We start from the raw sequence: 23,953 nt of genomic DNA, 5'->3' as shown, positions 1-23,953 counted from the left end.
TTAATAATACAGTAATAATACAAGTATTAGTACAAGCACTGATACTATTCTCCTGTGTTGTTGTTGTTGTTGTTTTTTTATTTTGGCTTTCGGTTACAGCTAAACAATTGTGTTGTAATCTGCGTCTAATTGTTCATCTTGATCAAACTTGTCAATCACTTCGTTGGGAATGTCACTGACATTGCTTGGAACTCTACGATCTTGTGGACATATTTCTCGACGATACCTCATCAATAAATTCGCTTGTTTATTGCCAAATTTCTTAATTAGTTTACGATAGAATAGACCACACGCATTGCATAACGTTCTGTTCCCATACGGACCTCGTCTCCATTCAGGTGTGTCTTGTTCTTTACAATGAACACACGACATCTGATAGCTTTCTGTCTTTCGAATACTTTCCGCAAGCAGTAACTCTTGAGATACTCGATTATCAACAGTTTCTGCCGCTGCTCCTCCAGTGCTGCTTCTGCTCCTACTGGACGACGATGGTGACCTCAATAACGGTTTTTCAACTCTTTTAACTGAATTCAACTTATAAATGTTGTTACCACTACCACTCCCAGTACCACTGCCAGTACCTCCGCCAGTAATACTGGAACGTATGAATGGTGGTGGAACTGGTGGTGGAGGTGGTGGACTCTCTCCTACCGCACCTGCATTGACACCAAGTATGCTACTGCCTGGTGCAACCGCTGCAGTACGTGGTGAATATTCATGAATTTGTGTTAACGACCCTATTGAGGGCAATACTGTCTTTGTCGCATTGGCCCCTTGTAGAACATGTTCAACTCCTGGTAGCCTATACAATTCGTTGGCTTTGGATTTGATTTTCTTTAATTGTATTATATCTTCAACAATTCGACGCGTTTCATTGACTGAATTGTATAAATTCTTGATTTGTTCATAATCTATACTATCAATGAATAATTCTTTCTCTGAGTCGTTGAAAAATTTCGTATTAACACTGCCCGACGACGGTGTCGCACATGTCTTGATCAAACTGACCAATGGCCAACTATTAATCTCACGTTCTATACTATCATTATTCTCAAGTAACGATACCATCTTATTGATATATATTTCATTCAATTCTTTGTCACTTGCTTGATCAAATTGACGAATCTCTCTATTTTCAATAGTCTCTGCTGCTTTCATCAGCGAGTCCAATGAACTTCTTCTTTGTCCTACTATTGGTAGTACGTTCTTACCGCCACCAGGAACCCATAATTGGTAATTACCTCCAGGTTGGCTACGTTCAGTGCTACCACTATCTAAACTTGGTCCACGGCTGTCAAAGTTTCTTGGAACTTCATTGCTCATAAGATATTTGCCTTGTCCTCCACCAATTCCACCGGCACCACCACCTGTGGTATTTGGTACACCGTGGTTGTTTGAACCATTAACGTTATCATTGTTGTTACCACTACCTTCTGTCGTCATGTAGTGTTGTACATTGGAGTTTGTCTTGAAATTTGATGACGCTATCTGAGATATCGACATTCTGTAATAAAACTAGCCTTGAACACACAACTAAATTATTCGAATATTTAACTGTCCTTATTTGAATATATCTAAATGTCGTTAGCTTTAGTCAAACGATTATTTTATCTTGCTTATATTGTATTCTTACTGGCTACCGTTGTTTAAATTTCTTTTTTCCTATCTCTGTACCTGTGTTTTTGCCTGTTTCTGATTCTTCTCTTTATAATCCAAACAATAATCGTTATCTATATCCCTGAAATACTCTATTAAATGGATTGTTTAATTCTTATCTTGTTTCTCACACACCCCACAAATCTATGTCTTACCACTAATTACCTTCACGAGATTATTGAGTGACACTAAAAATAAATCTATATAAATATAACCAGAGATATCTATATCTATATATTTATATGATTTCTTGTAACTCACAAAATACTTATACTACTAACAATAAATCTGATAATAGCCAATATTAATAGTTCATAGTAGGAAAAATATCCTATTTTAGAATGGCAAAATAGGAATTTTTAGGTTCTATTTAATTTTTAGAACTTCCTTGGAAAATGATTTAAAACTTCTATTTATGTATAATTCTGATATGTTTATTGCAAAATATAAAAAAGATTCGATATTTTGCGATTAACATTGTCCCTAGCATCGATTATGCATCAGCTTTACTACGAGATTCATTCCGTCCCTTAATATTACAAACACTATATTGCTGTTTAGTATCTTCCTGTTTTTCAGTATTCACAACATTGAGTACCACCATACATAAACAGTATCATAGAACACTCTTCTCCTTTGCTGATAGCAACTGGTAACTATAATTATCATTTCCAATTCGTACTATGGCTAATAATAATAAAAAGAATTATTGCTCTGTAAGCAATGTCGTTGAATTAACAGGTGTGACATCATTGCTAACCATAGAACTAGTATTTTTGGAGAAGCTAGAAAGAAACAAGAAACAATTATCGGAACATACACATATAACTATTGTCTGTATGTATGTATTCGCGTATCTCTTAAGCCAATGCATACTTAATTATAGCAACAATAGTCGAACCTCAAAACTCGACCAGAACCTTGTTATTAAACCATACATAACCTATCTTGACCGGAATTATTTCTAATATTCGATATTGACAATGGGTCATATCACATTACACCCACATACCTACATAATTTAAAAACAACCCGCTTAATTGTCCTCTGACATCGAACTTGATTTCACGTAAAACTATTGAAATCACTCTTACAGAGTATCGTCATCACCACCACCACCACCATCATCATCATCATTTCACTCTCTAGAAATCCCATTATTGCTCTGGCCTTAGAGAGGAGGGAGAGGGGAGGCTTCGTTAATATTTTTCGATTATTATTATTAATTTATTTTTTTTTGCTATTTTTGCAATTAAAATTCTAATCTAAATGAATTGCCTCCTACATCCATTAGAGAATGTCTACTTTTCTTAAAACATATCAAATTTTATTTCTTCTCTCTCTCTGACGTTCTCAAAAATAACGTTCGAAGAAGCTTAAGAGAAACTTGGAAGAAAAGGTAGGAAAGTGAAAGAAAAAAAATTTCCTTTTTCTTGTTGGTCTTTCTTTGTTCTTGCTCTTGTCCTTGTTGTTCTTCAACAATTTTTGATGGATTTCATTTTCCGTACTATTGTTTTATAGGAAATTGCATCGAATAAACTGCAGTTACCTATCAATTCTATTATTAAAACAATAATCCGATTAAAAAAAATGTTCCTACACTAACATGACCTTTATTATTATGTCGATGTTATTGGTTTTGGTTATTTTTTTTTCCTAAAATTACAGCTCATACTAATTAATTCTCATGAAACCGATAGACAGACGTAAACTAGAGTGTTGTTGTTGTGTTAATATTCTTCTTTATTGAAACGTAAATGGTTCTAACGTAGCTAGCACATTAGATTAGATTAGATTAGATTCGACAAGTTCTCAATTTAGAACAAAAGCAGCAACGGCAGTAGCAGAGGCAACTTTTAAAGTTTAAAATAAAAACTAAGCTTTAATTTCTTTGCTTTCTTCTATTTTATTCAGTTGATTACGGATCAGTTTGTATTGTTATCATCTGTTATGCATTAATCAGGTAGCTAGTGAAGAGGCTGGGATTGCTGTATTCCTTGTCCTTGTTATAGTTCCCCCAATTCGAATTCGAACAACTATTCACAGAGAATAAAATGTCTTGTTGTTTATTGTCTTGTTGTCTGTTAAGGGAAACCTTTTATTTGAATGCAATTTGATTGCTCCTTGCTTATAGAAGATGTAATCAATACATTTTTGACCTAACTAGTTCTTCGATTCAGACCCCCCCCCCTTGATAAGTTCTTGTTTGTCGTGGTTTCGAGATTGAATGGATACCAAAGAATCATATCGTATAGAATTTGCTGTTTCTGGGAAAATGTTAGAGGTTAGTTAGTTCATGTTCTTTCGTGTTGGAAATGTCTTGAATTGTCTTGTTTTAAGTCAAGTCAGTAACGTTGTAGGTTCTTTAGACCATAGGTTTGGTATATATTTAGATTTTTTAACTATCTCCCTCTCTCTCTATCGGCCCTACCCCTCTCAGTTGAAGGAAGGGTTATTAATTAACATTTCATTACTATTTCTGTTTTGTTCGGTTCTCTTGTATTGGAAATAGTGATCTTTCTTTATTTTTATCTTGTTTTTACCCTTAAATTCGGTGAGTTTATAGACAAACTCTGCTTGTTTTTGGCAACTATATCTTAAATTTCAGCTTTTTAGTACTTAAAGTTTAAGAAAGTTAAAGGATTTCGAAGTTATTTTAATCGATATTATCAAGTTGTTACTCTATTGCCAAAACCGGATTGTTGTTTATTTTGGTAAGTGGGAGTAGAAGTGGAAGTAAGAGTGTGAGTGATTGTACTGACCTGTTCCTTTATCATTCTATTGGCTAAAGGTTGCAAAATGGCACCTACTTTAAAAAATTCAGATACAAGAAACTACTATAAGCAATCCTACACTAAAGATGAGTGGGATGAAATTGTTAATAAATGTTCGTTAAAGTACAATTACTTGAACAATTCAAACATTAACTCACATTACATCTATGAGAATGGTCTTTCAACAAAGTCTACCTTTAGTGAACCTTCTGTTCCAAAGCTTTTGTTGAACTATTTTATTTGCATGGCTTATGAAGAATCTTCGATAAGAATGGCAAAAGAGCTAGGTTACATTAAAAACAATAAAGATATTAAAGACTTCACTGAATTATATAAGATTAAAGAACGTTCGAGGATTAAGAAATTGATAAAGTTAGGTGAAATATCATTGGCAATTGAAAAAATTAATGAATTATTTGGTATCGAAGTGTTGGAGCCCAAGAATGTTGCAAATTCTACTAAAAGTTTCATTACAATAGACGAAAAGAATAAAAATTCTGAGGATGACCTTCATTTCAAGCTATTGCTTTTGAATCTAATCGAAATGATAAGAAATCATAATAATAAGTTGAAAAATAACCAAACAGATTCAACTGAAAGTAACAACAAGGATTTCATCCTAGATTTAATTGAATATGCTCAAAATAAATTAGCTTTAAAGGCTTCATCAAATGAAGAATACATGAAAGATTTAGAACTCGTGATGACCCTTCTTTTATTTCCAATGAATGAAACAAAGTCGAATAATATGAAACTCCCAAAAGTTTTAAACGATTATTATTCCTTATCATTGAGATCAAAATTAGCTGATATCGTAAATCGAAGATTGTTAAAGCATATACATCCTTCGATTGTGAAAAGAGATGAAACTCTATTAAGATTCCCAGATTTATTAGTCTCTAAGGATTCATCGATACTAAATAGTGAATTATCAAAACATCACGAAATGTTAAGCGTAAGGTCAAAAGAAAGCTCAAAGTTTCAAATCACAACTGAAAAGCTATCTAAAAATGTTGATAAACCTTCGAGTTACTTAAATTCAGAAATTGAAAGTACTGAACATTGGGGCAAGACGTCAGAGTTGATCAGAAATCAATACTCTGATATTAAATCAAGAGATTACAATATTTCAGAAATACAATACGAAGCAAAATTAATACAGTTACTGAAGTTATGGATTTGGTGTGAAAATGAATTGCATCAGAGTTATATTGGTGTACCTAGTATAGAAAGTAGCATATAATATGTTTTTTTTATTTTAATTAAGTAGAATAAAAAAAATCATTTTGTAAATATCATGACCCAAATACATATTCAACATGCTCAAAGTTTATCTTAAAAAATGCTTGTTGTGAATCTATTATAGTATATCTATCTCAAATATTAACTTATTAATTTTCAAGTAAAAATTCACATTTTATTTGATCACCTGTTTGGATCTTTAAGAAACATAATTGAATATCATCGATGGAAGTTGGCAACAAATCATCAACAGTATTGTAAATGTTAATGCTTTGAGAAACTGTGAAATCATACTTATTGCCCTCGTTCAATTCATGATATAGCTCCGTATCTTTAAATAAATGATAAAGTTTGGTTCTTAGCACACGAAGATTACAGCCAAATTCTTGTCTCTTCTCATTCTCGAATTCTTCTGGTGAAAATTCTAAATGGAACTTGAATGGTTTTGTCAATACGTTTTCGTTATTCTGAAGAACATCACATATGACATAAACATGAGCAACATGCACTGGCTTGGCAAAAAACTTTTCTCTTTCCTCAAATTCCTCAATGATAATACCACTTTTGTCATCCATATATTCTTTGCTATGAAAGTCATCTTGAACAATCATCCTGTGTAATTTTAAACTCTCATCAATATGACCTTTCTCTAATTCTTCATATGTTTCCTTTTGCAAGAAACTCATTTCAATGGTAATGTACAATTCATTGATGAATGCCATGGTACCAACAACGATCAGGAAAAATGTTATTCTACCACTTATTGGATCATGGATGAATTGATGTACATATGGAAGTGTACCCAACCATGCAATAATCTTAGTTTCATATTCAAAATACGTATTAGCAAAACCCATTGCAATTTCTTTTTGGAATATAGTAACCTATCCTAAAAAGTAACCTTGATAATAGTTTGTTGATATTAGCAATTTTGAAGAAGTTGTTAAATCTATCTCAATGATTTGACCACCACACTGTAATGATCTAAATATTTCGATTTCTTTTAAACATTTAAAATATTTAACTTCAATATGCGATGAATATCCTAAATCTGAGGCAAAGGAATTTCAATATTAAACGAAAAAGAACTTTTACATTACTAATTTGAGCAATATTGAAAGAACGGAACTCAGAAAGGCCAGCTACAATTGTTCCTAGTGGAATTAACATTAATCAATTGTCTTGAGTAAAGCTTCGAATTCAAAGCCAATTCATTCTTAATTAATTTTTTTTTTCGAGACTCAGAAAATATCACGGGACAAGGAATCTAAGTAGAAAAACTTACTTATTAGTGAATGAATGAAAACCTGAAAGATTACCGTACATTGTTGTATTTGTATCCATCGACTCTTAATTTAGAAGTGACACAGTAACGATAAGAAATAATGATTCCTATTATCTAATCGTATCGAACGTATTGATTCTATGATGATATTTGTTTTTGAAGTCCAATATCATTCAACTTTTTAACTAACCTATTTTAATTATATTAATTAGATGTATATTGGCATATTTCACGTCTTTATTATTATTAGTAGCATACTGTTGATAATGCTTGAAAATAGTAGATCCATATACGAGATTATATTTCAATTGGATCAAGACCCTAAGTAATTAGAAGGTTATCGATAATAGAATGACCTAATGAACATTGAAAGTGAATTCGTAAACCATAATCTAGTAATATTGAATTGAGATATATTTAACACGTTAACCGTATATACAAAATTCAGATGATTTAGTAGTTGAGTATAATTAAAATGGTAATCGTACATGCAATTGATATCTATAATCTTGAAGGTTATAATTAATTATTTTTTTCCTTTTTTGTTTAAGATCATATTTTTCAATTTCTTTAAAATGGGAGACCTATATTATTTCTGAAGTTCTACTTTGTAGTTACCATACCTATTTGGGTATACCAATTAACTATCTTAAAACCTTATTTTTTATTGCTTTGATGATTTGAAACCTGATAGACAATGTTCCAAAATTATTTCCTAATTTGGTGTTTTACACAAATTTTAATTAACCTCCCCTCCCCATAAAAATAGAACAACATCATTATAACACTAAGCATATTGATTTATATTAACAACCATATTATTTTGAATTGGATGAATACTTATTCTTATGAGGTTTTACCATTTGAAGGAAAGTAATATACTTGATATTTTTTGTTTCAACTGTTGCTTCTACGACGGTTTCTGAATGCCAATATTTCAATTACGACCGAGCTTTCTTCCTATTGAAAACCCAAATAGGAAATATAACTAGATCATTTATATGAATAAGCCGCCATGATGGCAATATAGATGTACCTCAAATTAATCCAATATTAATGTAATTAGTTTATCTCGATGGAAATGTCTTCCTTTCTCTAAAACAGCAAAACAAATATTATATAAAAGGGAGCCATAAGATCTTTGGAAATTAAAATATTATCGATTGCCAATTGTAATTTATTTATCTATCATCAAATAGATGACATAAAAAGCAACAGTTTCAAGCATAATAAGCCCACTATTTTCAATATCAAAATGAAGTTAATTAATTCCATTCCTATACTTGCCAGTATTTTACCAGTTGCATTGAGTAGCGATGTCACAATGAATGCCATTGTTAAGGCAAAGGCGAACACAGTGACCGATTTGTCTATTAGAAGCCAAGCTGCTGCTGAAGATGTAGGATTTGTATATGCATTTATTAATGATTTCAATACAAGAATGGCGGATTACACATCATATATGCAGGATAACGATATGCAATTGCCTCAAGGCCTTGCCAATTACTATTATCATCTTGCCACTGAGCCAGAAGATCTGAATTTGCAATCTGACATAGCAGCCACTTTTCCGTTTACAGAATTCAATACATTTATTACCAAATTCCCTTGGTATTCGACATTACTGAGTGAAGGTTCAGTAACAACCTTTTATTTGCCAGAACTTTTTTTGACTGCTGCTACTGTAGATTCTTTGACAAATACCCAATCAAGCACCACGACATCAGAATCTTCTCCAAGTAGCTCGTTATACTACCCAACTTCAACTATATTTGAATCTGACCATTCTATTTCTTCTGCTCTTGGATCTTCTAAGCATAATTCTTCGAGTACTACCATTTCTTCAAAATCTACAATTGAGACATCATATATGACATCTAATATACAATCATCTTCAGCATCTATCTCTAAGAATTCCTCAACCAGTAGCTCCCAATCGGTTTATACTTCTCATAACGGTGCTAACCAAATGCATTTCGTATTTCCATTAGTCTTTGGAGCTTTTGGTGCATTGTTATTATAAATGAAGATTAGTTATCTTCATTAGTTAATTCCTTCAAAACACGTTCAACTTTATCAACCTATTTTAATTATTTTCCATATCAATATAAATTAATATAATAAATGTTAGTAAAAATACACTGTAATTTCAAAAAAAATATCTTTACGTACCCATCTATTGAACTTCTCATCGCCAAGCTTTCTCTTAATCAAAACCTTTGAAATACGTATGTCTCTTAGTGCTGCTCCCTTCTGTTCAATCGGTAAGTTTGTAGATGTTTTGCTATTATCCAAATAACTAGAATCGATTTCATCTATCCCCTTTTGAATATTTTCCTTATCTAGATTATTTTGAAGTATATTATCTGAGTTTCCAGACTCATTGTCAGGGCAATTTTTGACAACATTTTTTTCATTAGCACTTGTAGTCTTGTTATAATCTTTTGTGATACCTCTATCTTCTGATATTTTAAAATTATAAGTACTATTAAGCATTGCTTTATTTGAACCTTCCAATAAGATATCCCTATCTAATTTATTTGAAACTTGGGAATTATCTATTTCTATATTGCTGGCTGACTTTGCTGTCTGGGATTTTGCATGTGCCAGTGTCATATTGTTTTCTTGGGAAGGACTATTGTTCTCTTGTAATAATGGTTTCTTTCTATAAATACCAGTGGTGGCATTGTTCAAACTGTAATCTATTTCAGCTCCACTATATTTAGCTAGTAGATTTTTCTTGTCAATAGTAGTGTTATTGGTTGCAAAGGCCTTAATTGAACCCGGTGAATTATTCAAATTAACATTCATTTTATCAAAATAATTTCCAATATTTTCTCCACTATATTCACTGAAATACTGGCTGTCTTGTAATTGTGTTTCAATTATGCCAATTGTGTCTCTTCTTTTCTCTGAATGGAAATCTAAATTATTTCCCATGACATTATTGTTATATAGATTTAAATTTGATTGAGTATCATTGTTATCCCAAGCCGTTCTCCCCTGGTTTAAACTAACTTCATTGTTTAAATTAGAGCTTATTATTTGTTGAATAGGCCTTTCGATAGGTTTGTATTGCCCTGTTGTCTTTGCAATTTTAATTGCACATTTAAGATATTTTAAAATGGATGAAACCCTTTCAAAATCTTCAACAGTATTGAACACAACCTGGAACCTATTCATCACCCTATTTTCATTTTGGAATCCAAGATACTTTACAGAGAGTGCAGGAGCCATCTCAGTGAATTGGATAGTATTTGTACTATCATTGATTGGGAAAGAGATTTCTTCAAGGGTAAAAGAATGTTGCAAAACGAGCTTAACAACGATGCAGTTGTCCTTAGCAAACAAACTAAAAGCTACATTATCATTACCAGGGTAATGCTTCCATTTATTGATATCCAAACCACTGGTAGGCCCCTGGAAACCATTAGGTGCTAATATTGTCTCCATATATTTTGAATATACCTTAATCTTTGTAGAAAACATCATAAAAAAAAAAGATAACCCACTAAACCCAAATTAAAATATAAAGCTTAATTAGTCTTCACTTGCAATAAAATACCAGATTTGGCCACTTGTATAGACAATAATATCCCTTTGTTAATCTATTAATCTATTAATTGATAAATTTATTTAGCCGCCAATGTATTCTGGTATGTTAAATATTTGACATCAAAAATTTCGGATGAGCTTTTTCAGAGCTTCTTATAAACCCGCGCTTTTCTTAATTTGGAAAAATCATCAATTCGAAATCGAAATCTCGATGAGCTTTGGTTTGTTATATAAGAAGCACATTCATGTAATAAGGTGGAAAGATGCTTGTTCAATATTGCTATAACAGATGCAATTGATTGCAGGTATAAATACCAAGGAATTGTGTGAAGTGTAGTGAGGTGTATTCGTTGAGATTGGTTTAGATAATATATATAATACTCGATAAAGAAAAAAGAGGTAGTTGTGAAAAAATGGTCTATTTTTATTGTTCACAACCAAGCCAATACTCTGTTCCATATCAGATTGTCACAGGTAAAGATAAATTTGAGAACGATATGTTAATTAAGTATGGGTACCGTGAATTGAATCATTTTTGGTTTCATGCTGACAAATATTCAAGTGGACATATTTATTTAAAACTGCAACCTTCTGAAAAAACATTGGAAGATGTTCCTACAGAGGTCGTCAATGACTGTTTACAATTGTGTAAATCGGAATCCATTCAAGGTAACAAGTTACCTCAATGTGCTATTATCACTACGCCATGGCACAATTTGAGAAAGAACAAGTTTATGAAGCCTGGTGAGGTTTCATTCAAATCTACAAGGGCTTGTAAGAGGGTGGAATGTTATGCAAGAGACAATAAGGTTCTTAACAGGTTGCAAAAGACAAGAGTCGAACTGCATGATGACGTCGAGAAAATCTTACATGATGCCAAAAAATCAAAAGATAGTGATTATTTCTTAAAATACATTGAATCGAACAAAGAAAGATTGATTGAAGAGGAGAAACAAAGAAAAATTGCCAAAAAGAATTCCAAGAAGAAACCTAAAAATGATCTAGAAGATAAGGATATCCTGGATGATGATGGTATTGAAGGTTCGTGATAGAGAGAAATGGCAATAGCCATAAGGCCTTGTCCCCTTTCCCTTTATAATTATTCGAACCATCAATAAATTAATTAATCAATCTATCGATCTGTTACTACAAATCAAGCTATTGGTACACTTTTTCAATCTCATGCAGTTTCCCTTCCCATCTTTCATCAGCTGCTACTGAAGAAAGAAATTCAAGGTTTCTCACAAACCTCCGTACCAAAAGCCATACATCGATCAAACTTTCCAAAAATTAACTACTGAAAAATTTTTTTTAAAAAAAATCAGCGATGAGCTAAGACAATGTTATGATGATGACAACATAAAACAGATTGATTAATAGATTTGATATTGATTTTATACTTCATATATCTGTGATATTGAATACTATTGGTTCTATCTTTGTTAGAGACATTGAAGCTTCAAGATATTCGAAGAGAGTAGTTTTAGGATAGCAAAAGATGTCAAAGAGAACAGTTGAAGAAATTGGTGAAGATAGAGTTGTATCTGCTAGATTGGGTGATAGCAACGGCCCATCTAACGTAAAAAACAATGGAGACGTTAATATGGATGTTGAAGATGATGGTCAGTTTAGTGATGACTATGAGACTGATGGTGAAATTATAGAAATTGATGATGAAATGGATGAAGATGATGAAAATTTAGATGCCAAAGAATACTTTGAAAAAAAGCAAAAACAAGCTGAAGCTGCATTAAATAAAGAAAACGATCAAGATCAGCAACAAAGTACCGGTCCTCAATTATATTTGCCTAATATTTCACGCCCGTTGGGTCCTGATGAGGTCTTAGAAGCTGACCCTACCGTTTACGAAATGTTGCACAATGTTAATTTACCTTGGCCTTGTATGACTTTGGATATTATTCCTGATACCTACGGTTCGGAACGTAGAAATTATCCACAATCTATTTTAATGACTACAGCTACACAAGCTGCCAAGAAAAAAGATAACGAATTGATGGTTTTAAAATTATCTCAGTTATCAAAGACTTTAGTTAAGGAAAATGAAGAAGAGGAAGAAGATGAGGATAATAGTGACAATGAATCCGACCCAATTTTGGAAGATGAAAACGTTCCATTGAAAGACACTACAAATAGATTGCGTGTTTCTCCATTTGCTTCATCTGGTCAAGAGGTTCTAACCGCTACCATGAGTGAAAATGGTGAAGTTTATATCTTTGATATTGCTCCTCAATCAAGGGCTTTTGATACCCCAGGTTACCAAATTCCAAAAACTGCTAAAAGACCAATCCACACCATAAGGAATCATGGTAATGTTGAAGGTTATGCTCTAGACTGGTCTCCATTGATTAGATCTGGTGCTCTATTAACTGGTGATTGTTCCGGCCAAGTTTATTTCACCCAAAGACATACTTCAAAATGGGTTACTGACAAACAACCATTCACGGTCTCCAACAACAAATCCATCGAGGATATCCAATGGTCTCGTACTGAAGCTACCGTTTTTGCAACTGCTGGTTGTGACGGTTATATTAGGGTCTGGGATACTAGATCTAAAAAGCACAAGCCTGCTATTTCTACAAAGGCATCCAATACAGATGTTAACGTTATTAGTTGGAATGAAAAGATGGGATACTTGTTAGCAAGTGGTGATGATAATGGGACTTGGGGTGTTTGGGATTTAAGACAATTCTCACCATCTAATGAAAATGCTCAACCAGTAGCACAATATGACTTCCATAAAGGTGCTATTACATCGATAAGTTTCCATCCTACTGATGAATCTATTGTAGCAGTTGCCTCTGAAGATAATACAGTAACACTTTGGGATTTATCTGTCGAAGCAGATGATGAAGAAATTAAGCAACAAACTGCTGAAACTAAAGAATTGGCACAAATTCCTCCACAATTATTGTTTGTCCATTGGCAAAAAGAAGTCAAAGACGTTAAATGGCATAAACAAATCCCTGGTTGTCTAGTCAGTACAGGTACCGATGGTCTAAACATCTGGAAAACTATCAGTGTTTAAATTACAAAATATTTGTTCAACTAAAATAATATAAAATATATAAAAAAGGAAACCCCTTGACACTTTTTTCATCATTCACAGATTCGATATTGTATAGTACCTTTATAAATGCATTATTATATATATTTTTAATCATATCAAATCTTACCTTTACCTCTTCCATTCAAAGGTCACATATCTTCCACTTCATTGTATTATGCTAACTATTATTATTATGTGTAATTTTTCATCACCCTTGTACGAGATTATTCTGTAACAATCAAGGTAAAATATTTAAAGGTAATAATTTCGAAATTTGATTTAAAATAAAGGTTTAAGATGAATAGATGAATAGATGGAATAGTTTTTATGATCATCACAACAATTTATCAATTGATTCGTTTGATTATTGTACTAGATATTTGTGTTGGAAATAACTTAATTTGGTGTAAGGAGGAAAATTCACATTGACGTTTGTTAGCATTAAATATGGATATATTGCCTACAGGTATACCACAACTATCTCATATTCCACAGAGAAAAAATGCATTGCCAGATGGAGTTAATGATGATTCTATATTACAGATTTTACCGTTGAAGCATGCCAATGTAGTGGTTATGTTAACTTCGACAAGACTATTGGTGTACAATTTTAAACCACTGGCTTTAGTTGCTTGTCATGAGAGAAGTGTTGATTCTATAAATGAATTTGGTATGAATAAATTGTTATGTAATTCAGAAATATTCATGGATGATTCAAAAGGTACTCAATTCAATTTGCTTGAATTGTTACCAATTAATAGGGGTAAAAATGTATTATATATTATCACTGAAAATAATTTTGTTATGGCATATCAAATATTAAAAGGTGCTACTGAAAATTCAATCTACCATGAATATGGGATTCCAGTATATAATGTGTCAGGAGAATCTGACTTTGTTGATCAACAATTAGATGATGCTTTTGATGATGATACATTGATTGTTTTTGAAAAAAATAAGTCTAACAAAGTTATACAAAATGGTTATGCAACTAAAAAGGAAAAAGGGCTTTTACAATATCTAACTTCTAATTCTAATACTTTAGAAGAACTTCCGATTAAAAGGGTGGAACTAAGATTAAGAATAATTTTAAAATTCGAATTTGAAATACATGAAGCACTTGGTTTCAAATCTATCGTTTACGATGGTGAGCCCAATATTAATGATAATTTAATTTTGCTTTCAAAAGATGGTGCACATATCCTTTACATGCATGAATTCAAATTGATTAGAATGGATTTCATTTTGGTTCCTAATTCAATTTCACTTAGATTATTATCAAAACAATTATTTATACTCTCAAAAGATACAGCTAATCAGAATTATAAATTTAATGAAATTGACGTTAAGCAAAAAGTAATTAAGAAATCATTACCATTAGATTCAAAAACTGTTGATAATTCTTTTACCTTAAATCAGCATCTAGTGTTAAAGAGTCAAAGTGATATGATATACTATGATATTCCAAGTGAGAATATAACTTTTCAATGGAATGCAAGAAATAAAATACAATATTGCGGGAAAATCAACGACACTTGTATTTTAATCATATCCGACCATTATGAATTATATATATACTCTACATTTGGTAACATCATATATTCAACCAATATAGATGAATTTGCTCTAAGTGAGACGAAGATCACTGGTCATATTTATATGGATATGAAATTGATACTAACAACAGACAATGGATCTTATCAAGTATGGAGCTTTATGGAAGAATACCCACAATTATCAATTAATTTTAGGGGCATGAAACCGGTTATTATGGGTGATACATTGAATAATATTATTGTATTTTCAGCAGCTTCAGATAGTTATCTGAAGAATGACATCATTCCCTTGTCAAAACTACCGACGAAAACTTTGAATAATTATTGTCCACTAATAAGAGTAACAAATAATATGAAATTGATGGCAGTTTATATCGCTAATAAAGACATTCTATTGATTCAAAACCTTTTCTCAGATAGATGGTATACATTTTCAGTTGATACTATAATTGAAATGCAATGGTTATCAAATAACTACCTAATATGTCATATTAGGAGAGATGACCACAGTGATTATTTAATATGTCTAAGATTTCCCTTAGATATAGATTATGATGAAGATATTTCAAAATACTCGATTTGGGAATATGAAATACCTAAAGAATTCAAAATGATTAATTTCTTCGTTAATACTACATTCAGGTATAAACCAATTCAAAGAAAAGGTGTTAAACCAGGTGAAGCGGATGCTTTAACTACTCAACTTATGAAGACAGGTGAAATTATACTTGCCTTTGCCAACCATATTTCTGTCATTGATATAATATCGACTGTCCATCCATCTGGCTTTAATATTATAAAGAGATTCCATCCACATGCGGTGTTTCACCCTGAAGATACTAGAATGATTCTATGCATGAAATGGGTGACAAATTTCAGAGATGGTCTTTTATTATTTAGTGAAAATAAGATCTACAAAGTTGTTGGGAACAAAAAAGACAATTGTCAAAAAACCGTTGTTGCCAATAACATCGAATGCATATTAGACATAGTAAAAGACAATATTTATTTTATAAAGGAAAATTCAATTGTCTCTTATTCATTAGAAAACCTATGGAATAACGATAAGGAAGATATTCAATTTCCAATTAATGATGACTTTTATCCCTTATGTGTATCCCCAGAAATTGCAGTAACCCATGGTATCTATTGCACCAAAAGTTCTGATAGGTTGCTCTTCAAGATAAAGCATAGTTTGTTTTTGGATGTTGTGATTAATTCTAGACTAAATGGCGACGCTAATATTATAGATATTAACTCAGAGTACCAGCAGTTTCATCATTATGAATTTTCATTAGAGAAAATTCTGTCATATAAAATAATAGAAAATGCCAAGCTAGATATAATCGTTGATTTAATAAAGCAATTTAGCGGTATACCTTTAAAAGATGAAATAAATGATGACAATGCCAATAGTTCATTATTAAGGATAATTAGTAATTGTCTAAGAAAAATTGAGACTAAATATTGGAACAAACTATTCCAAGAACTAAATATAACCCCTCGTGAATTACTGACCGCATGTATCAAGACTAATGAAACTAAAACACTAGGTATACTTTTTTTCGTATTTTTAAATTATAACCAAGAAGAGTTTATTAATGATCTAAAGGGGGAAACTCAAACAGTTGCAACTGGAAACTCAAAAGTAAGTGAAAATAGTTTGGAATATGTTTATAAAGATGAAGAACTGATGTATGAAATCCTCAAACTATTAGTGACAGATGCATCAAAGTGCGTGGATAGACAAAAGGCAACCGAATCATGGGATATTTGCTTCCAACTAATTAGATTCCTTCGGAACTTAGATAAAGAAAATAATACAAACTTAGTTGAAAATGCAATGGAAATGTTATAATGATTAAATTTTGATATCTAATAAATAATAACCATTATTCATTACTTTATGACACTGTCAATTATTCTGTTTCATGTGATCACAAGCCAATTATTTTCATACTAAGCGAATATTAATTTTTCTCATTAACCCTGAAAAATTTAACTAAAGGTTGATATCTAATGGTAATGATAGTAACGAAGTCTGTTAAACTGCAAAGTTAATATTGAAAACATGGCAATATATAAGAGTACTTGTTATGATTGGGAGCTATTGTTGGTGCTAGTTTTATAGTTGTTGTCTCAATTCTATGCAACCAATTCGATCACTAAGTGAAAGAAAAAAAAAATAACTAATTGAGAAATATAAAGCTATGTCTGAAAACACACAAGAAGCTGCTTTACACACTGTTGGATTTGATGCTAGATTTCCAAATCAAAACCAAACTAAGCATTGCTGGCAATCATATGTTGACTATCACAAATGTATCAATTTGAAAGGTGAAGATTTTGCTCCATGTAAAGTATTCTGGAAAACTTATTCCTCTCTATGTCCAGTAGATTGGATTGAAAAATGGGACGAACAAAGAGAAAAGGGTATCTTCGCTGGTGATGTCGACCACGCTTAGATCGATCTACTCTTCAGAGACTGTTTAGTATACTTCATATTCTTCACATCAATTCAAATTTTTTATTTTGTATGTTTTTATTATTTAATCTGTTACTTTTAAACTGAAACTGAACGTTATATGATATTAAAAAGTAGTTTGATTCTCTTTAAATGCAAGTAATTGGACCTTAGCTCGTATGAAAGATGTACGATTATTTTGAACGATACGCTAAGGTATTGATTCTTAATCCTTCTAATTGTAAATATATATCTATATATATTTTATTATGTATATATTTATAATTCAAAACAAAAATGAATTTCAAAACAAAAATAACCATAGTTCTAATCTATCTTGATCCATAAAATCTTAACCAATTGAAGAAAGTATTCCATGTTCTATCCAGTTCCACTATTACTTGTAGAGAGAGTATTATTCATCCTTGATCTGAAGGCTTAAATATTTTACATAACCTTTTCGAAAAATCGAAGATGCCTTACTTATATGAAGGGCTTGTTTTAATGGTTAACTCGGTTCAATTCATTTTAGAAAGAGGCCCATAAGGCTTATAAAAATAGTAAAGATGATGACCACTATTCAAATTCTACAAGAGTATATATCCTGTATTGTTGAGGAAGGGATAACCCAAGCTCATATTGAAATCGATTCAAAAACAGGCGGCTATTTATACCTCTCCATAAGAGACGATGCAAATGCTACGGATTATAATGTAGATGGAAGTATTCTAGAATCTATTAAGTCTGAGAAAAGATTGAAGATCATTTCGAAGGCTTCTCGAACTTATAATGTTAAATTTGTTTATAAAAATATTCATGACCCAATTTCTAATGCAATTGAGTTCTCAAATGAAAAGATTTTAAAGATTGAGAAGAAAAGAACCAATCCCAAGCAAGGCACCACCTTATCAATTGAGGTTAATGTTGATAATAAAAAAAATGGGAAACTTAAACAGAAAGTAATTAATAATGAAAGGTACGTTCAAGAAATTGTAAATGGTCTATCATTAATTTACAGAGACATTCAATTCCGGATATCTAAAGTGACCATAGATTCAAGGAAAAACATCACTAGAAGAAGCGTCCTCAACACATTTAGGCCAAAAGTTACAATTGAAACTGCTTTCAAGTTATTCTTTGAGTCAAAGTATAAATTAGTGTCATTTCATATTCGTCAATTTAATGCTGAACTTAATCACTACACTAAAGCTGATATACTGATACCGAAATTTAATCAACATGTGAAACCCAACCCTGAACTGGTCTCCAAATTTATATCTATCAATAATGTAATTGTGACCTCCAATGATATTAGATTTCGTAATATCCAGAGTTTGTTAGATGAACAATTTAAGTTAATGTCATTACCATTAGTTAATATTTGGTTTCTAAAGTTTAATATTCAGCATGAATCGGAAAAGGTTACACCAATGTTTAAAGAGATACTAGAAGCTCTAAATAAAAGAATTAAAATACACTTAACAGAATCAAATCATGATTTGAGTATTCATTTCAAGAATGCAGAAGATACCAAGTTTTATAATTCTAAGTATTCAAAGGTATATAAAAAGGTAAAGGATCGAAGCTCAAGTAATTCGACAAAAGTAACCTCGATTATAGGAAGTCATTATCAAAATGACCCAGAGTTGGTTATGCTGAATAGTTTAGATCCCCAAACCTCTACGATAAGCATAAAACAAGAGACAATACAAGCTGAGGATACATTAAATGATGATACTGCTATAAACAGTTTAGTAATTGATAATGTTGAACAATATTTACAGACCACTAATAAATCGAAAAATAACTTATTAGACGGTCATGGTGGTATTGATGAATTGAATGAGAATATCTTAATTATTGAAGATAATTGTTGGAATTACAATTTCCTACACGAAGATGATATTTGTCTATTAAATAGTTATCATGGAGTTGAAAACAGATCTTCCTCGCCTTCACCTTCTGAAGAGAAATCTAATTTTAATGAAGATTTAGAACTCAATAACGATGTTAGATTCTTGAATCCATTCTTAATTGCAAAATTAAGGAAAAATACCAAGAAACTTAATCAAACAAAAATGAAAACTGTTGTTTACACTTCAAAACAAACATCTAGGGAGGATAATGAAAATAAATGTAATTATTCTGATGATAATGGATCATTCAATTTTATTGACGATACAACATTAGTTTAAAATGCAAAAAAATTTAACGCAATTTAATAATATAGCTAAGAAGGGATCAAGGTATAATAGCAAAGGTTTTTTAAAGGGGGTATCCAGGAGTTTAAAGGGTTTCATTCAAGATGAAAATAGTGTTGCAGAAAGTAAGCCAAGCATCAGTTGTGGTGGAATCCAAAGTAATTTCAAGGTATGTGTCTATTACATAATAATTGTACTATGAAGAATTATCTATAATACCGGAACTGACCTTAACTTGCTGAGGAGTTATATTGATAGATCTCTCTGTTTACTAACGAATAAGCAATTTGGATTTGTTGGAATCAGCATTAAACATGGATATATGTTATTAGTTGGTATCTCTACTGAAGATTCTTTGGAAGATGTTGAGAAATTATCGAAGAAAGTACTAGCTTTAAGGATGTTTGATGATGGTAATGAGTATGGATGGAAAAGAAACATTAAGGACGTTAATGGTGAAATATTAGCTGTTTCGCAATTTACTTTACTTGCAAGGACTAAAAAAGGTACCAAACCTGATTTCCATATGGCTCAAAAAGGTCCAATTGCAAAAGAACTGTATGATACATTTCTGAAATTACTAAGAAACGATCTTGGCAATGATAAAGTTCAAGATGGTCAATTTGGCGCAATGATGAGCTGTAGTTTAACAAATGAAGGTCCCGTCACTATTATCTTGGATACAAAAGAATAGGCAATGCAATGGTATATAGATATTAATTAGAAATTTACCAGAACTTATTTCCCTCACATATCTTAAAGGACACTTTTTGTCATACTGTGTAAATAAAATTACAATTATTAATAACTTAATTTAAGATATTATATATATATATATATCTATAAGTAACTTGGTATTCATATTGGTCATTAGCACATGAGTCTTACTTATCCATTGTTGTGGTTTCTGTCATATTAATTAGTATGGCTGGGTCATAAATGAGGTATATTTGAAAGCCTTCGACAGTGAAAAAAAAAAGAAGATAGAAAGAAGATTCAGCCTACGGTCGAGACATATTTAAGAGTAATAGGGTTTGGATTAAAGAACTACAAAGGTGCTAAGATAGGAATTTATATTGCATCTGTATTGATATATTGAATAAAGTTGGAAGATTCCTAAGAGTACAAGTTTTTTAAAAAAAAGTTTGGGCTTAATATTGATTGGTTCTAACTGTTCTGCAACAATAAGTAAAAATCAGGAATATAAGACTGATTACCATCTATTATATTTATCGATATCAAAAACCAGTGAGCCTATATTCATTGATAGACTTCATTAATCACAAAGATAAGTTAAATTGTAACGGTAATAATATAATCAAACAGTTGGAAATGTGTAGATTTTTGATTTTTAAAGGGAAGGAACCGATTAGATTATCACATTTATTGACTAGACCTGCGCATTCTATCATCAACCAATCCTTCGATAGCAGATTACGTCTTGATAGAAGACGTCCAGTCAATGGTGATGGTTTTGGTGTTGCTTACTATCCATTAGATTCAGAGTTGGATCAAGATGGTCCATGTATTTTCAAAGCTATTACACCAGCTTGGAACAACCAAAATTTATCGACCTTGGCGGAAAAGACAAAATCTGATTTAATTTTTGCCCATGTCAGAGCTTCAACTTATGGTGTTCTTTCAGAAACAAATTGCCATCCATTTACTTACCACAACTTATGTTTCATGCATAATGGCGGTATAACAAATTTTTATAAGATCAAAAGAAAGCTTTTAAATCATATCAATGATGAATATTTGAATTTCATTCAAGGAAGCACAGACTCAGAATGTGCGTTTGCATTATTTTTAGATACATTGGAGAAGTTAGGTGAGGATCCTAAACGTCAGGACGGTAATTTTGGACATAATCAATTAAGGAAGGCTCTTTTAAAGACCATTGAATACATCAAGGATTGGACTAATGAAGCTAATAAGGGTGAGGAGCATGTTGAGCCATCCTTATTAAATTTTGCAATTACCGATAGTTCTACTGTTGTAGTATCTCGCTATATTGCATCCAAGACTGATGAGGCAGCGTCGCTTCATTTTAGCTGTGGTTCAAGTTTTGTTGAGACTGCGCCAGGAGAGTATAGAATGGAGAGATTGGATAGAAATCAAGATGTTATTATGGTAGCCTCTGAACCTTTAACGTTTGAAAGAGGTGATTGGACAGCTGTCCCTACCAATAGTGTATTAACGATCAAGAAGCAAACAATTTTATTACATCCAATAATTGATGAATATTATCAACAAGATCCGTTATATCTAAGGAACTCATCATTGGCAGAAAGTAAGGGTCTGATGGGTTCTGTACCAGTTGCAAAATCTGTGGAAAGAAATGTTCCCCCTCTAGAGAGGGAAGGTCGTTCGAGGCCTTTTTCGGCGAGTGCCCATATGGTATAGTAGGTGAAAAGTTGATGATAGTAAGAAGACCTATTCATCACCTGTATCAAGGCAAGGGGATTGGATATGTTAATTTGTTTATTTTTCATTTTTCATTTTTTATTTTCAATGGGTTAGGTTACATCACATTATGCCAATAATTTAATTTCTTACGAAACTTCTAGAATGTTGGCCAAAAATGACACAGTGTAGAGAGGAACCAAGAATAAAGTGGAAAGTATAATTTCTACTCTACTATTGCAAGGACTAGCGTTAATGCTCATGGTAATATATATATATTTTTATCGCCATTAAAGCCTTTTCTTTCTGTGTCTGTGTCTCAGTCAGTGATCATTGGAAAGATGAATTTAATTATGTTTTTTGTTCCATTGCCTAAATTGGAAATTCGATCCTTATTTCCTAAAACGGACATGGAATATTCATATTTCTCGGACCCAAGGTTTAAAGACCTAACAGGAAGAGTTGCAGCAGGGCGAGTGCCAAACAACTCAATAATATAACCAAACCCATTCATCATTCATTATGTGAACTTCATTGAAAAAGCTACAAAACAGACTATCTCATCCCTCTCTGCTCCATCAGCTTCTCTACAGGGAGTTTTTATTTTCATTATATTTTGTTTAGGCCAAACCAAACTGAGCAGGAAAAAGAAACATTACATATTTTCTTTTTTCTTTTTATTATTTTTCTTAATTCATCTTACAGGTTAAAAACAAAAATAGCCAAGTATAATCGCAGACTGGGCAAAGAGAAGGTAACAGAGAAGAAGAGTCGAGTCTAGTCTAGTCTGAATTAGAGAAATAAACAACATATTCCAATTTGCCTTATCTATCTATATTCGGAATTGGTTTTCTGGAAACCTGTGTACTGCAGAGTAATGCCCCTGAACTTAAAAATAAATTTGAATTGGATGAAATCACATCAAAATTAAATTTAATTTTAATTTAATCTAGAAATTCTAAATTAGGCAATAACCATTAAAACCCAAACCAATCAGTAGTTTTCAATTCAAAACAACAACTCATCCCTCATTCTCAGAAGCTGCTGCAAACCAGGTATTAAAATTAAGAAACCGGATACCACCACGATACGATACGATGCCATATACCACAGCATACCAGAGCATAGCATAGCATAGCATACCATACACATCTCTGACTACCACTGCTGTGTATCTTCTTCCAACTCCCTCTCTTAATGCTTCAGCTTTGGCTCCCTCTCCCTCTCCCTCTCCCTCTCCCTCTCCCCTGTGTCTGCCTGCTTCGATGTGTCTTCATTACGCTAACTTCGGTCTCCTTGAAAGACACCGAAGTTTTAGGATACACCGACACCGAAAGGGAGGGAGACAGAGAGAGAGAGCCCCTTCCCAATAGGCCCACTCCGAAAGGGAAGAGAAGGGAAGGGAAGGGAACGGACGGGAGTTTAGGCAGGGAAAAGAGATTGATGGCACTAGAGAATAAATAATTATCTTAATTGGCAGGCAGTGGGAGAAAATGAAGGATGAAGAAAAAAAGAACGGCTGGAACTTTGTTGCTCAGAACATCCCTAAGATGGATGGGGAGCCAATTGAGAGATGGTTGATTAACTGACTAATCGACAAACTAGGAGAACCCATCGGAGAGGAGAAAATTTTTCTTTCCCTTCCCTTCCCTTCTTGAAGGGAGTTTAGTTTCAGAAAATTGGGATATTATGGTAAATGTTCTTTTCCAGTGACGTGTGTAATGTAATGTGATGTTCTACCCAATGT

The 23,953-nt window shown here is 32.2% G+C and overlaps 12 protein-coding genes across 12 annotated transcripts; 9 read left to right on the top strand and 3 right to left on the bottom strand.

Annotated features, from left to right (window-relative positions):
* Positions 1–99: 99 nt before the first annotated feature.
* GAT2 (Gat2p) lies at positions 100–1,503 on the bottom strand (the record flags this gene model as incomplete). The annotated part of the gene is made up of 1 exon (XM_001644776.1): positions 100–1,503. One exon carries the CDS (start codon positions 1,501–1,503, stop codon positions 100–102), a length of 1,404 nt encoding a protein of 467 aa, XP_001644826.1.
* Positions 1,504–4,455: 2,952 nt separating this feature from the next.
* GID8 (glucose-induced degradation complex subunit GID8) lies at positions 4,456–5,673 on the top strand (the record flags this gene model as incomplete). The annotated part of the gene is made up of 1 exon (XM_001644775.1): positions 4,456–5,673. The coding sequence occupies one exon, from the start codon at positions 4,456–4,458 to the stop codon at positions 5,671–5,673; it is 1,218 nt and encodes a 405-aa protein (XP_001644825.1).
* A 148-nt stretch (positions 5,674–5,821) lies between these two features.
* ERG29 (Erg29p) lies at positions 5,822–6,529 on the bottom strand (the record flags this gene model as incomplete). Its single annotated transcript, XM_001644774.1, has 1 exon — positions 5,822–6,529. One exon carries the CDS (start codon positions 6,527–6,529, stop codon positions 5,822–5,824), a length of 708 nt encoding a protein of 235 aa, XP_001644824.1.
* Positions 6,530–8,212: 1,683 nt separating this feature from the next.
* Kpol_1041p23 (uncharacterized protein) lies at positions 8,213–8,980 on the top strand (the record flags this gene model as incomplete). The annotated part of the gene is made up of 1 exon (XM_001644773.1): positions 8,213–8,980. One exon carries the CDS (start codon positions 8,213–8,215, stop codon positions 8,978–8,980), a length of 768 nt encoding a protein of 255 aa, XP_001644823.1.
* Positions 8,981–9,084: 104 nt separating this feature from the next.
* On the bottom strand, positions 9,085–10,449 carry REC114 (Rec114p; the record flags this gene model as incomplete). Its single annotated transcript, XM_001644772.1, has 1 exon — positions 9,085–10,449. The coding sequence occupies one exon, from the start codon at positions 10,447–10,449 to the stop codon at positions 9,085–9,087; it is 1,365 nt and encodes a 454-aa protein (XP_001644822.1).
* A 476-nt stretch (positions 10,450–10,925) lies between these two features.
* JLP2 (Jlp2p) lies at positions 10,926–11,561 on the top strand (the record flags this gene model as incomplete). The annotated part of the gene is made up of 1 exon (XM_001644771.1): positions 10,926–11,561. The coding sequence occupies one exon, from the start codon at positions 10,926–10,928 to the stop codon at positions 11,559–11,561; it is 636 nt and encodes a 211-aa protein (XP_001644821.1).
* Positions 11,562–12,010: 449 nt separating this feature from the next.
* On the top strand, positions 12,011–13,558 carry RRB1 (ribosome biosynthesis protein RRB1; the record flags this gene model as incomplete). Its single annotated transcript, XM_001644770.1, has 1 exon — positions 12,011–13,558. The coding sequence occupies one exon, from the start codon at positions 12,011–12,013 to the stop codon at positions 13,556–13,558; it is 1,548 nt and encodes a 515-aa protein (XP_001644820.1).
* Positions 13,559–14,026: 468 nt separating this feature from the next.
* On the top strand, positions 14,027–16,993 carry Kpol_1041p19 (uncharacterized protein; the record flags this gene model as incomplete). Its single annotated transcript, XM_001644769.1, has 1 exon — positions 14,027–16,993. One exon carries the CDS (start codon positions 14,027–14,029, stop codon positions 16,991–16,993), a length of 2,967 nt encoding a protein of 988 aa, XP_001644819.1.
* A 352-nt stretch (positions 16,994–17,345) lies between these two features.
* On the top strand, positions 17,346–17,600 carry Kpol_1041p18 (cytochrome c oxidase subunit 6B family protein; the record flags this gene model as incomplete). The annotated part of the gene is made up of 1 exon (XM_001644768.1): positions 17,346–17,600. The coding sequence occupies one exon, from the start codon at positions 17,346–17,348 to the stop codon at positions 17,598–17,600; it is 255 nt and encodes an 84-aa protein (XP_001644818.1).
* A 565-nt stretch (positions 17,601–18,165) lies between these two features.
* On the top strand, positions 18,166–19,794 carry Kpol_1041p17 (uncharacterized protein; the record flags this gene model as incomplete). Its single annotated transcript, XM_001644767.1, has 1 exon — positions 18,166–19,794. One exon carries the CDS (start codon positions 18,166–18,168, stop codon positions 19,792–19,794), a length of 1,629 nt encoding a protein of 542 aa, XP_001644817.1.
* A 110-nt stretch (positions 19,795–19,904) lies between these two features.
* On the top strand, positions 19,905–20,494 carry DTD1 (D-tyrosyl-tRNA(Tyr) deacylase; the record flags this gene model as incomplete). The annotated part of the gene is made up of 2 exons (XM_001644766.1): positions 19,905–19,969; positions 20,107–20,494. The coding sequence occupies 2 exons, from the start codon at positions 19,905–19,907 to the stop codon at positions 20,492–20,494; spliced, it is 453 nt and encodes a 150-aa protein (XP_001644816.1).
* Positions 20,495–21,132: 638 nt separating this feature from the next.
* On the top strand, positions 21,133–22,206 carry DUG3 (glutamine amidotransferase subunit DUG3; the record flags this gene model as incomplete). Its single annotated transcript, XM_001644765.1, has 1 exon — positions 21,133–22,206. One exon carries the CDS (start codon positions 21,133–21,135, stop codon positions 22,204–22,206), a length of 1,074 nt encoding a protein of 357 aa, XP_001644815.1.
* Positions 22,207–23,953: the final 1,747 nt, after the last annotated feature.

Source organism: Vanderwaltozyma polyspora, genomic scaffold, assembly GCF_000150035.1.
Source record: "Vanderwaltozyma polyspora DSM 70294 KpolScaffold1041 genomic scaffold, whole genome shotgun sequence".
NCBI classification, from domain to species: domain Eukaryota; kingdom Fungi; phylum Ascomycota; class Saccharomycetes; order Saccharomycetales; family Saccharomycetaceae; genus Vanderwaltozyma; species Vanderwaltozyma polyspora.
This window is presented reverse-complemented; position numbering and strand designations above follow the sequence as displayed.